Source organism: Castor canadensis, chromosome 16 (genome assembly GCF_047511655.1).
Source record: "Castor canadensis chromosome 16, mCasCan1.hap1v2, whole genome shotgun sequence".
NCBI classification, from domain to species: Eukaryota; Metazoa; Chordata; class Mammalia; order Rodentia; family Castoridae; genus Castor; species Castor canadensis.
The window spans coordinates 65370010-65386668 of record NC_133401.1 but is presented as its reverse complement, the minus strand read 5'-3'; the positions used below and the strand labels follow the sequence as shown (position 1 = coordinate 65386668).

General features: G+C 46.0%; 1 protein-coding gene across 2 annotated transcripts; it reads right to left on the bottom strand.

Annotated features, from left to right (window-relative positions):
• Nucleotides 1-166: 166 nt before the first annotated feature.
• Nucleotides 167-4353, bottom strand: Nhp2 (NHP2 ribonucleoprotein). Of its 2 annotated transcripts, XM_020170445.2 has the most exons (4): nucleotides 4094-4350; nucleotides 3934-4003; nucleotides 1412-1517; nucleotides 167-533 (listed from the first exon to the last, which is right to left on the bottom strand). In XM_020170445.2, the coding sequence occupies exons 1-4, from the start codon at nucleotides 4251-4253 to the stop codon at nucleotides 408-410; spliced, it is 462 nt and encodes a 153-aa protein (XP_020026034.1). In that variant the 5' UTR covers nucleotides 4254-4350; the 3' UTR covers nucleotides 167-407. The 2 variants fall into 2 exon arrangements, with proteins under 2 accessions (XP_020026034.1, XP_020026035.1); XM_020170446.2 differs by lacking the exon at nucleotides 1412-1517 and having other exon boundaries at nucleotides 4094-4353.
• Between the last annotated feature and the right edge of the window lie 12306 nt (nucleotides 4354-16659).

Sequence of the window (16659 nt, the reverse complement as noted above, 5' to 3'; positions counted from 1 at the left end):
AAAATCAGTGCTCAGCTTGATCCAAAGCCCTGGCACTGGGTGGCCCCCCTGTGCCTGAGCATTTGAGAGTCCTTCTCTGTAAGAAGGGCTGCTTCCGCTCCTTCCTGCCTGCCAACTCAGCCCCACCAGCGGCTGCTGCTTAAAAAACACCCACAGACTCACCACATTTTAGTCTTAGCATTTACTTTCTCTACCCTACATTCTTGGAACTGTCTTCATTTAAGCTCCACAGGAAATAGCACTGATGGGGAAGATGCTGGCTCTACCTCCAGGAACAGCTGCCCGTGAAGAATCCGTGCCTCAGCTCAGGCAGTTGAGCAGAGGCTGTGAGCTGTAAGGGTGCACAGCCTGCCCAGTGCCAGCCCAGCAGCTTCCAGAGCAGGTGCCTGTGATGGTGTCCAAGTCCTTCACAAAGGTGGTGGCAGGGCCTGCACCTCCTCCAGGCACTCATCATAGGCCTCCTGATACTCCTCATGGGGCTTCACCATGATCACACAGGTGGGGCGCTTAGAGCCTGCAGCTGCACCCAGGTCCTACAAAGAAAGGGAAAGGGCTATTTGGAATAGAAGCTACATGGCTTGTATGCCAGGGAGTCACAAATGACCCACCAGCCTAATCTGGCACACAACTATGTTCTAGTGGTTCACAATGTATTTTAAAACATTTCAAATTGATTTCCATTTTTTAAACTGAAGCAAGCTTTCAAGCCAAGGTCTAACAACCCTCAGCCTATATTCCACATAGCTACTGTGAAGACTCCACCCCAGCAGCGTGTCCCTGTGCAGGGCAAGGCCTCTGTTCTCCAAGTCCCTGTCATCTCCCACACCCTGTGCCCCACCTAGTCCCTGCTATGAGATGCCTATAGGTCCCCAAAACACTTCTGACCATGAACCCATCTAATAGGACTGACATGGATGTGTTTTTTTTTTTTTTTTTTTTTCAGCACTGGGGTTTGAACTTGGGTCCTCATGTTTGGTAGGCAGGCACCACCACTTGAGTCCCACACCTCCGGCCTGAATGTGGTATCTCAAAGTTTACAAACATATTCAAGTACCGTCTTCTGTTTTCATTCTCATAGTCCAGAGGAGGGGATTCCAATTTTACAAGGAATCCCACCAGGCATGGTGATGCATGCCTGTAGTCCCAGGTACTCAGGAGGCAACTGTAGGAGGACTCCTCGAGCCCAGTAGTTTGGGGCCAACCTGAGTGACACAGAGATCATATCTCAAAAAAGAAGCAAGCCAAAGTGTAGAGAAGTAACTTACCTGCAGAAGCCACAGAGCCAAGAAGCCACCTAGGTCTGTCTTAACTTGTGTTCTTTCCCACTATGGCTTCTAGAGACTGTATCCCAGGCCCCCAGGGATGACCATAGTTTGTTTTTGGGGAAGTGGAGCAAGGTGGGTGTCCTTACCGTCTTAGAGGGGATATACACATAGGGCAAATTCCGGTCCTCACACATAACTGGGAGATGGCAGTATACCTCAATGGGTAATGTGTCTCCTGCCAAAACCATGATCCTAAAATGAGAAACCACAGTCATTTCTACCCTGCTCTTTCCTTTCCTCTTTTGGGCTTAAGTGCCACTCCTGGGCTGGGTCCCAGGGTGGAGAGATGAATAAGATGCCTTTCCGTCAAGAAGCCCACAACTGTTAGTGTGGGCCCACCCACTTCTGAAGGGGGTACAAAGTCATAGTTGGCAAATGCATTATTTTTGGGGCATTGATCTTTACTTTGTTTTGGGCAGTATTGGGAATCAAACCCAGGGCCTTGTGCATGCTAGGTAGCTGCTCCACCACTTGAACCAACCCACCAACCCTTTTTTGTGCTGGGTACTTTCAAGTTAGGGTCTCGCAAACTATTTGCCCAGGCTGACTTCGAACCTTGATCCTCCTTATCTCTGCCTCCTGAGTTGCTACAATTACAGGCATGAGCCACTGGCGTCGCTCCATGATCACTACTTCTTGAAAGCATGTACATGCCACCAAGCTTGACAGGTGGTACAAGTGCTGAGACAGATGCATGGGAGGAGTGTCAAGGAATAAGAACTCAGTATTTGGAGAGCCAAAAAAAAGGCTCCAACCAGAAGGTGAAACCTGAGTGATACCAGGCAGTTCACAAGTAGGCATAAGGCTGAGAGAATCAGAATGGTATCAGATACATTGGGTTGTCCAGAGCCTAGGATGCCTATGGAATCCAGGATGGGGAACAAGCAGATAACAAAGCTGGAGATATTAGCAAGAGTCATACCGAGGGGCCTTGGAAACTCTGTCTGAGAGGAAACAAAAGTTTGCCAGAGAGTCCTCAGCTAGAATTCCTAGCTGCCAGGGTATCAGGATTCTGCAGCAAGGGCCTCAGAAGGCCTAAAGACTCAGGTTCCTTAAGGGTGGGTGACAGACACAGCCCTTGGCTCAATGTCCTGCTTCTACTACACTCCTTTCCCCTCAGCCATAGGGGCTGTTCTCTAGGCTCCTCTGCCTGTAATAGCCTTAACTGTTGGTGTTCCTCAAAAGCTGGGGTTTGGTCCTTGGCTGCCCTCTCCCTTCAGCACCTTTTGCCTGGCTGACCTGCTCTACAGCCATGGTGTCAAAAGCCATCTACCAATCCCATATCTTCTCTCCAGCTTGGCCTTTCTCTTCCAAACACAACCATGTGCTTGTTTGACAGTTAAGCCAGGGATGTGGGAGAAGAGGTGTCATGTATCTTCAAGGCACCTGAAACCAAACTTGTTATCTTTTCACACAAACTTGGTCTTCCTCCACAGTCCACAATCTTAGGCAATAGGCCTTCTGTCCATTTGGCTGGGCACACTAGCATGTAGCAGTCAGTCACCTCCTCACTCTCCATATCATAATGCCCTCTCAAATCCATTGACTTTAATTTTATCTCCCCCATCACCTCTCCTGATCTACGGTACCACCTAACTGGATTTCCCCAAATCTGTTCTTGCCTTTCTTAATCCTTTCCTCAATTGTTTGTAACCTTCACAGCTTTAACTCAATGTCCTGCAAGAGCTCTGAGAACAAAAACTAAGTTGCCATGGTTTACAAGACCCCATCGCTATGCTTTTTTCTGTCCCAGAACCCACTTTGGCAGGATCCTGTTCCTCCAAATTAATCCCTATGCCTTCAGATCTCACTCAAAGCCAGGTGTGATGGCAAATGCCTGTAATCCCAGAACTTGGGAGGTGGAGGAAAAAGGATTATGAGTTTGAGGGCAGTCGACTACATAGGAAGACCCATGTCTCAAAAACAAAAACAAACAAAAAACAACCCCCAACTCAAATTGGGACTGCTTAGGGAAAACTTACCCTCATGCATCCAAACACCAACTAGGTCAGACTCTTTAGTGAGTATCAAATTTTCCCAATGTGCTCTCTCTCGTTTGTGGTGCTGGGGGTGGGATTCAAGGCCTCCCACATACTAAGCAAATGCTCTGCCACTGTGACCAACACTATCTCTTGAGTACCAACAGTGTACCAAACACTTCCCGGCATAAAGCAGTGACAGGAGTGTTGTCAAGGTGCTTACTATTTGGCCTGAGTGGAAAATACAAGGACTGAAACTATTGAGCTTCAGATTCTGATAAATACCAGAAAAGAAGCAGGCTAATGAAGTCATTCTCACTGCAGCTTGTACCTCTCCTTCATGGCTTATCTATCCTTATTTCTGTGTGTGATTATCAGACATTGCTCCCCACAACACAGTGCCTGAAAGAGTAGACTGTCAATGAAAGAAGTAAGGATCTAGCTAAGTGCGCCGGCTTATGCAATTCTCTTACCTCTGGAATTTACTCTGAGCTCATGAGTGATGGGTCGGTACCCACAATGAAGGAGGTTTACGAATTTAATTGACTGTTGATGGCTCTGGGTCGGCAACCTTTACCTAGTACGTTCCCAATTGGAAATGCAAAGTCCTGTGGAAGGAGCGTTCTTACCCTTTCTCGCCTTTGTTGACAAATTTCTGAACCTCTTTCACCCCGCGCCGAATCTGCTTCTGCTTCACGGCTACAAAGACAGAAGGGTCAGAAGGGTGCCTCGCCTCGCATCGCCTCGCCACCCGCGCCCCGCACTGGGGCCACCTGGCCTCCGCCGCACCTTTCTTGATACATTTGTAAAGCTTGCGCGTGAGGCGGCGAGACGCCAGCGGCTGCGCGATGGGGTTCAGATTGACCAGCAGCTCATTGTAAGTACGCTCCCCACAGCACGCCTCTGCCTGAGCCTCGGGTCCATCCGGATCTGCCTTTATTTTGGTCATTGCAATCTCCGATAAAACCGAGTAGCTACACCAACCGAGCCCCTAGGTGAATCCACGCGGCAGCCGTCTCGGGAATCACTTCCGGGTCACTGAGCCATGAAGTGAATGGCTGTTCACCATGACCAATTAGGAATCGAGGTCTCCAACTCAGACCAATCATTGACGCTCAACTACAGAGACGAGAAAGGTGTCTGAGCCCTGGGGGCAGAGCCTCTCGCAGGAAAGAGCCGCTTAGAGGCGGGGCTTGGGTTGTCCGGGCGGAAGCCGAGGGAAATCTGAGGCGGGGGCGGATCCTGGGGGGAAAGAGGCGGGCCGCGGAGGAGGCGGAGAGGAAATTAGAATCTGGTTTGAGCTTGTTTAATAGTTGTGTCGCCCCCGCCGAAAAAAAAAGTTGGGTCGCCAACTACTCTGGAGTCAGGAGGATCGTGAGTTCCGCCACAGCCCAGCAGAAGTTAGCAAGACCCTATCTAAAAAACAAATATAACGCTGGGGGCGTGGCTCAAGAGCTAGAGCGCCTGCTTAGCAAGAGTGAGGCCCTGAGTTCAAATGCTAGTTTCACCGGGGTCGGGGGGCGGTGACAGTTGGCGGCAGGCCCTGGAAGTGCAGGTGGAGGCAGCAACTGGGGCGGCGTGGCCACGCCTGCAAGATCCTTGGCTGAAGGGCGGGGACCTTCCAAACACGAATCTCCTCCTGCAGGTGGACAGTGCTTTCTGAGCCGCTCCCGGGCGCTGCCCCGGGACTGCAGGTGCAGGTAAAGCCTGACACTGCTGAAGGGATCTTCTGCTCCTGCGTGGTTTCTCCTACTTTGCTTTCTCTTGCTTGGACCCCGTGGTGCAGCTGTGGAAGGTATCGAGCAAGGACCACCCTACTGACTGAGCGCCTCCTTGGAACGCTTTTCCCGAGATGGCCTGTGGCTTGTCCCCTGTCCCCTGGCAGCAGAGATCTGCTCAGATGTTACCCAGGGGAGGGGGTTGTCATTATCTAAAATCGCAGCTCCTTCCGAACTCGCACCAGCATTCCTAGCCCTTTATTTCCCCCAGGAGTCTTAACGCTGCCTGATACTACACTAGGAGACAACCAGCTGGAGTTGAGAGAAGACTGCCTGAGCGCCCCTTTGAAAAGGCATCTGGGCTGAGATTTTGGGGTGAGGGTGGGCCAGAGCTCTAAGTAATTGACCAGTTGGATGGTGACCCTGATAGGGGCAAGAGGCGACCTTGAATCCAGTGAGCTTGGAATCTCCGACTTGTCTCTTCCTCCGTATTTTGGTGCTATGCGTCAGTATTAATTACTACAAATTAATACCTTTGATAATGTCATTGTCAGGCCCCATAACTTGGCACAGATGAAACAGGCTAGTAAATGGAGATCTGGAAACGTTCTGGTGACTACAGGAGCACTGGTCAGTTAAACCAACCTGAAAATTGAACTTTTAACCTTGGAACAAGGTGCGAAGTTACTCAAATAGGTTGGTTGGCTGGAGACAGCTCAGTGCTAGAGCTCATGTGAGGCCCTGGGTTCAATACCAGCATTCAAAAAATAAATAAAAGGTTTTTTTAAAAAAAAATTTGGTATTTTAATAAGTAAAACTGTAATGCAATCTATCCTATGCTAGACCCACAAATAATTTTCTCAAATCAAAACCATAAAAAAGGAATTAAAGACAAAAGATGTCATCAATAAATATATAAGCAATAAAAACTTGTGAAAGTAAAGTTTGTATGCACAGTTACATAAAAAATTGATCTTGACCAGGCGCTGGTGGCTCATGCCTGTAATCCTAGCTACCCAGGAGGCAGAGATCAGGAGGATTGAGGTTTGAAGCCAGCCTGGGCAAATAGTTCCAGAGACCCTATCTCAAAAAAAACATTTACAAAAAAGGGCTGGTGGAGTGGCTCAAGGTGTAGGCCCTGAGTTCAAGCTCCAGTACCACAAAAAAAAAAAAAATTGTTCTTTAGCCGGGCTCCAGTGGCTCACACTTGTAATCCTGGCTACTTAAGGAGGCAGAGATCAGGAGGATAGGTGTTCTAATCCAGCCTTGGCAAATAGTTTGGGAGACCCAGTCTTGATACCCAACACAAAAACAGGGCTGGCAGAGTTGCTCAAGTGGTAAAGTGCCTGCCTAGCAAGCATGAGGCCCAGAGTTCAATCCCTAGAGCCCTCTTTCCTCCCAAAAAAGAGCTATTTTGAATGTGTTCCTTTTGGAATTTTTTGGTACTGTTGGGGATTGAATTCAGGGCCTCACACTTGCTCTATCACTTGAGCTAAGCCCCTAGTTCTTTTGCTTTGGTTTGTTTTTCAGGCAGGGTGTCCTGGGACCCTGATTGCCCTATCTGTACCTCCTAAGTAGTTGGGATACATGCGCTGTGCCCGGCTATTTTGAAATTTCCTAAGGAAAGATGGCCCCTTCCTAAACTTTTTGACTGGTAATTACTCTCAGCTTTTGCCTTACTACTGAGGACTTTGCTGTACCATTTCCCACCATACTTTCCCCACCCTTTTTAGTCCTGTAGTAGTTTTTGTCCCTCCTATGTGGCTTCTGAGGTCTGTGACACGTCTGTGGCCTCCTCTGAGCATACAAGCTTGCCGTATTCTGCAGGGTATTTTCTGTTTTTCTTAATGAGTGTTGTACCAGCCATGCAGGAGAGATGAAAATGTGCCATGGTCCCAGAGAGACCTGCTGTTGGAATTGTGCACAAGACACAGTGGAGTGGTGAAGATTTTTATCCCCAAGAAACCTCATTGAAGCAACTGCGTCTGACCAACCTCACCAGAGAAGGGCCTCAGTTATGGAAGTCCTTTGGTTCCTAGATAGAAGGAAGAACTTTCACATTTGTGTGCCACACACAGTATGTGTAATCGCTCATGCAGTGCTTACAAACAGAATACCTTTATCCATCGCAATTCACTGAATCTCATCAAAGTGAACAGCATGGTCCAATTCACACAAGGATGGACTTGAACCCAGATCTGTGAGCCTGCAAGCCCAGATGCTCATACCTTGTAATTTGGTGTGTGACATTTTATCTTTTTAAGGTTATTTATTGACATGGTTTCAATATGTAGGCCAGGCTGACCTGGAACTCAAGATCCTACCTCAGCTTCCTGGGATTACAGACATGTACCACAAATTTGATTTTGGCATGTAACTTTAACTCAAAGAATAAGAAATCTTGATGTTGAACTTACAGGAGCCTCAGTCTGGCCAAGTAACAAGAGTCAGTTGTTTGAGCCACAAAACAAGAGTAAATATGGCTTCCAAAAACCACACTGTGTATTTTTCTTTCTTTTTTTTTTTTTTGAGGGGGGGCAGTACTAGAGTTTTAACTCAGTGCTTTACCACTTGAGCCACACCCCCAGCCCTTTTTGCTTTAGTTATTTTTCAAATAGGGTCTCATATTTTTGCCTGCACTGGCCTAGAACATGGTCCTTATATTCATGCCTCTCAAGTAGCTGACATGACAGGCATGTACCACCATACCTAGCTTATTGGTTGAGATGAGGTCTCCCTAACTTTTGCCAGGCTGGGCTTGAGCCTTGGTTCTCCTGAACTTGCCTCCAGAGTAGTTGGGATTACAGGCATGAACCACTACCCCTAGCCAAACTGGGTATTTCTTTTTTTTTTTTTTCCTTTGTGTACTGGTTCTTGGAACTCAGGACCTACACCTTGAGCCACTCCATCAGTCCTGTTTTTGTGAAGGGTTTTTTTGAACTATTTGCTCGGGTTGGCTTTGAAGCACGATCTTCCTGATCTCACCTCTTGAGTAGCTGAGATTATAGATGTGAGCCACCAGTGCCTGGCCAAACTGTGTATTTCTAAATCTGGGTTCAGAGATCTGTACCGAATCCAATGGAGTTGCATGATTGTATTAATTTTGTGAGAATGGCCACCCAAGCTTACTTGGATGAGAACATAATGGGTAAGAGACATTATTCTGGGGCTCTGAATAACAGATGAGTTAGGGCAAGTCATTTAACCTTTCTGATCTTTAGTGCTTTGTTTATGAAGTGAGAAAGTTAGATGCAGATGGACTAAGGTCTTATGGTTTTAAAAATTAGGAAGGGTCCATGCATGGTGGTGCACACCTGTCATCCCAACATTGGGAGACTGAGGCAGGAGGATCACAAGTTTGAGGCCAGCCTGGGCTACATAGTCCCAGTCTCAAAAACAACAAACAAACAAAAACCCAGGATGGAATTTTTAAGTTTGAGACATAATTCACCTATTAAAATGTACAATTCAATGGTATCTTTTTTTTTTTTTTGAGACAGAAGGCTTGTAAATTACAGGGGAGGGAAGGAGGGAAAGGGACAGGAAGGAAGGAAAGTAAACCATTAATCCAATTTGATGAGATTAGGGAAACCTGGGGAACATTGTGGGTGTATTTCTAGAGGAGATTAATTTATAAATCTGTGGAGTGGGAGGTACAGATCCTCCCTTGAGGTGGATGGGTGGGCAACATTCAGTCGTCCAGGGGCCCTGAGGCAACAAATTCGTAAGAAGGCTGAATGTGTCTTGTCTCCTCAGAGAACTGGGATACACACTTCCTCTCCTGACCTTGGAGAACTCCAGCCTCTCTGGCCTTTGCTCTCCAGGACTCACACCAGTAGCTGGGATTATAAGTGTGAGCCACCCATGGCAAGCCTACAACTATGTTTTAGCAAACTTTTTTTTTTCTTTCTTTTGCCAAGTATAGGTGGTGATAATCCAGTAGAAAAAAATGGTATCTTATTTTAATTTGCATTTCTTTCTTTTCCTCTGTTCTTCCTTCCTTTCCATGCTAGGAATTGATCCCAGGGCCTCTTGCATACTAAGCATGTTCTGTGTTGCCTACTGATCTACCCACCTTGTCTTGAATGTTTCATGTTTTTATAGGTTATTTTGTTATTTCTTTTTCTGTGACATACCCGATCTCATTTTTGACCAGCTTTTCTCTTATCATTTTAGAAAAGCTCTTTGTATTTAAAGGAAATTTTTTCTCAGCCTCATATATGTATGGCAATATAGCTAGCTGGTTAGAATTTTTTTTTGTGAACTATAATAAACTTTTATTCTTTTAAACTTTGTCATCTCAAATATGTTGTTATAGTAATGAAAATATAACACATTATTTTACCACTTTTTCCCTGAGTTCTTATATTTCTGCTTCATGCTCTTCCATTTTTGATATAATTTCTTTTTTTATTCATTTATTTATATGTGCATACATTGTTTAGGACATTTCTCCCCACTGCCCCCCATCCCCTCCCACTCCCTCCCAACCCCCTCACTTCCAGGCAGAACCTGTTCTGTACTCCTCTCCAATTTTGTTGAAGAGAAGACATAAGCAATAATAAGAAAGATACAGCGCTTTTGCTACTTTGAGATAAGGATAGCTATACAGAGAGATTCCTAGCAGTGCTTCCATGCACAAGTGTATTACAACCCGAATTGATTCATCTCTACCTGTCCTCTTCACTACTTCCCGGTCACCTTCCAATAGTGGCCTCTGTCAATTTAAGATTACTGTATTAGCTCCTCTATAGTGGGCACATAAAACACTTTCAAGTTTTGGGTTTTCTGCCTTTCCCCATTCCTCCTGTATGTGTTCTCTCCTTAGTGTGTGACCCGTGTCCAATAATATTACTGCATTTGTTTTAGGTCTAAAGTCCACATATGAGGGAGAACATACAATTTTTGGTCTTCTGAGCCTGGCTAACTTTGCTTAAGATGATGTTCTCCAGTTTTACTTGAGAATAATAAGATTTCATTCTTCTTAACGGCTGAGTAAAATTCCATTGTGTATAAGTACCACATTTTCTTGATCCATTCATTGGTAGTGGGGCATCTTGGCTGTTTCCATAACTTGGCTATTGTGAATAGTGCTGTAATAAACATGGGTGTGCAGGTGTCTTTGTAATGACCTGAGTTACATTCCTTTGGGTATATCCCTAGGAGTGGGATTGCTGGATCATATGGCAGATCTATATTTAGTTTTTAAAGAAACCTCCATATTGTTTTACAGAGTGGTTGCACTAGCTTGCATTCCCACCAGCAGAGTATGAGGGTTCCTTTTCTCTGGCATCCTCACTAACATTTGTTAGTGGTGTTTTGATGATGGCTATTCTAACAGGAGTGAGGTGGAATCTTAGTGTGGTTTTGATTTGCATTTTCTTTATGGCCAGGGATGGTGAGCATTTTTTCATGTGTTTTTTGCCCATTTGGATTTCTTCCTTTGAAAAAGTTCTATTTAGTTCAGTTGCCCATTTATTTATTTGTTCATTGATTTTTGGGGAGTTTACCTTTTTGAGCTCCCTGTATATTCTGGTTATCAGTCCTTTGTCTGATGTATAGCCAAGCAAATATTTTCTCCCACCCTGTGGGTGGTCTCTTCAGTTTAGAGACCATTTCTTTTGTTGTGCAGAAGCTTTTTAATTTCATGTAGTCCCATTTGTCCATCCTTTCTCTTAGTTGCTGGGCTGCTAGAGTTCTGTTGAGGAAATCCTTGCCTATACCTATTGCTTCCAGAGTATTCCTGCTCTTTCCTGTATTAATTTCAGAGTTTGGGGTCTGATATTAAGGTCCATGATCCACTTTGAGTTGATACTAGTACAGGATGACAGGCATGGATCTACTTAGAATTTTTATAATTTATTTTTCATTCTGGAGATTGAACTCAGGTCCTTGCACATGCTAAGCACGTGCTTTTCCACCGAGCAACACCCTCAGTTTGTGGATAGAATTTTTTAAGCCACTTTGTCATTTGTCTCTTGGTTGTGAAATCAAAGTTAGTGTTTAAATGGTTAAATGCATCAATCTTTTCCCCTGTTGCTTCTAAGTTTTGTGTCATTCTTAAAAAGAATGTTTGCTGGGTCCTGGTGACTCACATCTGTAATCCTAGCTACTTGGGAAGCTAAGATCAGAAAGATCAAGTTTCAAGGACAGCCTAGGCAAGTAGTTATCAAGACCCCCATCTCCAAAATCACCAGGGCCAAAAATGAACTGAAGGTGTGGCTCAAGTGATAAGAGTGTCTGCTTTGCAAGTGTGAAGCCCTGACTTTAAAGCCCATTCCCACCCCTTACCCCCAAAATCTGAAGTGCATCTTCAGATTACCACGGCAACTCTGCACAGGCTGTGGGAAGTTCCTGGTCACTTGCTGGTCTGTGAAAAATAAAATTTGGGAGGATGAGTCACAAAGCCAGCATTTTATGGAGACAGGTTGTCACAGTTACAAGGTTTCTGCTGTGCAGCTGCAAATACTTGTGAAGGAGATGCTGCCATTCTGCTACCAGAAAGTTGCAGTATACATTTTTCTTCCCTTTCCAATTAGAAAAGAAAGGGCTGGGGATGAGACTTGGTGGTAGAACTTGTGCTTACCCTGCATGAGGCCCTGAGTTCAATTCCTCCTTCTGCCAAAAAGACAAAAAAAACCCATACTGCGAAAAAAGTTAAATCCTATGGATCTTTATTTTTTGTTTTTGTGGTACTGGGGATGGAACTCAGGGCCTCACATATGCTAGGCAAATGCTCTAACCCCAGCCCTATACAGAGCTTTACTAAGTGAATTTCTCCTGTTTTCCTTCCTTCCAAACTCCCTTTTTAGAAGGAACTGTTATTAACTGTAAAGTTAATATTACCACTGGATAAAGACACTTAGGAACAAACTGGACTTTAAGGTCATCTATCTCAGTACTTTGGAAGAAAAATAACATTTGTTGCTCTCTGCCCCAAAGAACCAAAGCTAGCTCTATTTTACAACTTTGTGGGTTTTGTTTTACTTTGATATATGTATGTATGCATTTATTTTTGTGGTGCCAGGAATTAACACAGAGCCTCATATATGCTAAGGGTGTGCTTTACCACTGAGCACTGGAGCTATCCTCAGCCCCAAACCTCTCTATTCTTTATAGTACTAAACTGTTTGGTGGCTGTAGTGGGTTGGTTTGTTTTGTTTTTTGTGGTACTGGGGATTGAACCCAAAGCCTCGTGCATGCTAGGCAAACATTTAACCACTGAGTTATATACCCAGCCCTACTGTAGTGTTTTGTTCTTTGATTTTTTTTTTTTTTTTGAGACCGGGTCAGGCTACATAGACCAGGCTGGCCTCGAACTCACAATCCTCCAGCCCCAGCCTCCTGAATGCTAGGATTACAGGCATGCTCCATTAAGCCTGGCTGGCTGTAGAGTTTTTAAATTCTTTTTTTTTTTTTTTTGTACCAGAGGTTTGAACTCAGGATCTATACCTTGAGCCATTCTATCAGCCCTTTTTTTGTGATGAGTTTCTTTTCGAGATAGTGTCTCTTGAACTATTTGCCCAGGCTGGCTTCGAACCATGATCCTCCTGATCTCTGCCTCCTGAATAGCTAAGATTACAAGCACGAGCCACCAGTGCCTGGTTGTTTTTAAATTCTAATAGGACTTGGGCAGTTTACCAATTTTTTTTTTTTTGTGGTACTGAGGCTTGAACTCATGGCCTTCACCTTGAGCTGCTTCACCAGCCCTTTTTTGTGAAGGGTTTTTTCGAGATAGTTTTTCTCGGACCATTTGCTTTGGCTGGCTTCGAACCACAATCCTCCTGATCTCTGCCTCCTGAGTAGCTAGGATTACAAGCATGAGCCACCAGCACCCAGCCAGTTTACTAATTTAAACCAAGACTAAGGTTTAAAAGCATGATAAGTGGCAAGAAGGATCTGGGAATAGAGTCCCGGACAAATTCAGAATTTGAATCCCGGACATACAGTTTATCTGCTTTTTAGCCCTGCACAGATTAACTTTACTTGCCTCAATTTTCCCACCTTTAAAATGGAGTAAGTACTGAATGCCATATGAACAGGGAAGCCCCAGGCTACTGTCAGGCACACATCTGCTGGGTGTGAGGGGCTCCCTGTAACAGCCTGTGACTTGGTCCTCTGAGTATCCTCCTGCCAGGCTCTTGAAAGCCCTATCTTCCCCTCTGCCTGGCTTCTTTCCCAAGAAGTGAGGAATCTGCAAGACCAGAGAGTGGGCTGGCATCCTCCTGCCCCTGGCTATGCTCAGGGTTCAGGAATTCCCTTCCTAGTTGGTCCTGAGATCATTGTGGGACCTGCCCAGCCCTCTTCTCCAATCCAATCCTCAGAGGGAGAACTCTCCCGATAAATCTGAGAGGTGGCCACAGTGTGTGTGTGAGGGGACTGCACAGGGCATGGACATTGGCTTGGGGTGTCTACACGTGCATATGGGTCCCTCACTAGATAGAGCAGGGTAGATAGGAATAGAAGGGATGGGCCTAGAAGTCTTGGTGTGCTCTTGCCCTGAGCTCTTCTGGTGTGAGGAGAGTCCATGCCCCTTTCCCTCATGATGACAGACGAAGGGAGAAAGGGAAGGGGGGAGGAATTCATTTGTTCCACAAGCACAGACTTGGTGCATCCATTTCCGGGGGCTGTGCCTTTGACAATGGAGGTTTCAGAGTTCTGGAAGCAGCAAGTCTAAAGTCAGGGTGTTGGCAGGGCCGAACTGTCTCTGAGGGAGAGTGTATCCAAGCCTGTCCTAGTTTCTGCTGTCACCGGTATCCTTGGCATTCCTTGGCTTTAGACAAGACAGTACTGCCTCCACCACCATGTGATATTCTCCCTGTATGTTGCTGTCTTCATACAGTACCTTGAAGTATGGTCCCTGTACCTTTTTATTTTTTATTTATTCGTTTATTTTGTAGTTCTGGGGGTCAGTCCTAGGTCCTTGCACATGCTAAGCAAGCACTCTCCCACTGAGGTACACCCCAGCCTCTCCTTTCTATAAGGACACAGTTGTATTGGGTTAGGGCACACCCCAATGATCTCAACTGGATTACATCTGCAAAGACACTGGTTTCCAAGTTGGTGTGACTACCAAGAGTAATGGGGCTGGGGGTATTAGGCCCAGAGTCACATGAGCCATAAGGCAGGGTTTTTTGTTGTTGTTTTTGTTTGATAACACTGTGGTTTGAACTTAAGACTTTGAGCTTGCAGAGGAGGTGCTCTACTGCTTGATCTACACCTCCAGTTCATTTTGCTCTGGTTATTTTGGAGATGGAGGGGGGTCTCACAAACTATTTGCCTGGGCTGGCCTCAAACCATGATCCTCTCAATCTCAGCCTCCCAGGTAGCTAGAAGTACAGGCATTAGCCACTGGTACCAGGCTTCAGTTTCTAAAGGAAGGCTTTCGGACTCTACCAGTGACCCAGGGAGAGAAGGAGAATGTGGCTTTGATTTGTGGCAGGAATAAAATTAGGATGGAAGAGGCTGGGTGTGTAGCTCAGTGGTAGAGTACTTTCCTAGCATGTGTGAGGCCCTGGGTTTTGGTCTCCAGCACTGCAGAAGAAGACATTAGGAGGAATGACTGGACTTTTCGAAGCAAAAACTACCCTGGGGACCTCCCAACCCAGACATTTTCAAGTGGGATGCCAGGCAGTTCTGAAAGGCACTCTGTGGATGAGCCGGGCTGTGGGAAAGACGTCCACTCTGGGCTCTAGTTGGCGGCTGGGGATGCGTCCACTGAGCCCACTGTCACCCCAGGTTCCCAATAGCAGCTGTAGTGCAGGCTACCAGCCAGAAGCCTGAGCATTTCCCAGATGGCGTTTCCGCTAGGACAGTCTCGGGAGGTGCGGGTGAGTGCTGCAGCGTTGCTGTTCTGTCACTCCCACCGTCTTGGTTCCTCCCGAGTCCTTAGGCGGTATCTTTTCCCCTCCCCCAATGGATTTCCATGGTTTCATAAATCAGATACCCTTTTCCTCCATTGAGGGACTTACTCCCATTTTCTTTGCTGTTTTGGTAGAGGTTAGTGGGGTTTTCTTGGTGTATCATGTATGTATTTATGTGTGCATGTTTGCAAAGTCTGTCCCTTCTGCACAGTTCCACACAGCTTCCCTGTTTGACAAGATTCTTGAGCAAGTTTTCCTCTTTCCATGGCCTCTTGGAATTGACCTTGATACTCCTGCCAGACTTGGTGCCATGCTGGTTCCAACCCTTCAACAGCACTCCAAAGTGGATACATCTCAGGACCCCAGCTGCATTTCACAGCATAGTCGGTAGAGGGCACTCGCGGACGGAAACGTTGATGGCTGCCGTCTTTGGAGCTGGCAAGCTATCAGGAGGAGGGTCAGCTGAGGAGGTTTGGCTCTGCACCGTCCATCCATTCAAAACGATTTTCCGAGTGCCTGTTATGTGCTTGCTATGGCTTGGATTTATCCCCAAAGTTCCTGTGTTGGGAATTTCATCCCCAGTTCAACCTTGTTGGAAGGTGGAACATTTAAGGGCTCAGCCCTTGTGCCTCATGTTTGCTTTAGTTTGGATCGTGAATGTCCCTGAAAGTCCATGTGTTAAAGGATTGGTCACCAGCCTGTGACATGTTAGGGGGTGGAGCCTAATGGAAGGAAGTGGGTCATTGGGGGTGTGCCCTTGAAGAGTATATTGGGACCCTGGCCCCTTCCTGTCTGTCTCTTTTACTGCCCAGCTGCAGTACCACATGTTCTCACCATCCATGATATACTGTGTCACCACAGGCCCAAAGTCACAGGGCAAAGCAACCATGGACAGAAACCTCTGACACCATGATCCCTAATAAATTTTTTCTTCTTATAAGTTGACTTTCTCAGGTGTTTTGTCACAATAATAGAAAGCTGACTAACACAAGGTTGTTATTGAGGGAGGAGGGAGTAGTTTAGTTATTGTTAGAGTAGGTCATCACAAAGCAAGTTCGGCCCCCTTTTCTTCATTTGCTCTTGCCCTTTCTTGCTGCTTTCTCCTTATACCATGGGATGATGCAACACAAAATCCCTTACCAAAATCCCTTGCCATGCTCTTGGGCTTCCCAGCCTCCAAACAGATCTCTGTCCATTATTAATTACCCAGTCTCAGGCATCCTGTTACAGCAGCGGAAAACAGAGCGCTCACACTGTACTAGGTGTTGGAGGAATGGTGGTGAGCTAAGAAGTCCTTGCCTCCCAAAGTTTCCATATACAATCTGTTACTGTGCTTCAGGACAGGGAGGCACTGGAGCTCTAAGAATACAGAACTGGAGTCTTAGGAAGGGATCCAGGGAGACCCGCTTCCTTCTGAGAGCTAGTGGATGGGAGAGATAGAGGAAGAAGCTTCCAGGAAGACCTGGAGGTGAGAAGGGAACCAGGGAAGAGGGGCAAGGGCAGGGCTAAAGATGGCTAGGTGAAGGGCTCTGAAGTTCCACACTTAGAGTTCAACACAGCCGTCCTCACTAGGTCCCTCATCCCATAGCACAGGAAGCTCCAGGAAGGCAGAGACTGACTTGTGGGACCTCTGTACCTGACAGGGTGCCAAAGCTTAGAAAATATTTGAACAAATGAACTTTGTAGTGTTTTATTTCTCTCCTGAGGCTTATCAGGAGCCACTTCAGGATTTTAAATTGAGGAGTAAAGTATTATATTTTTCTGTTTTTCATCA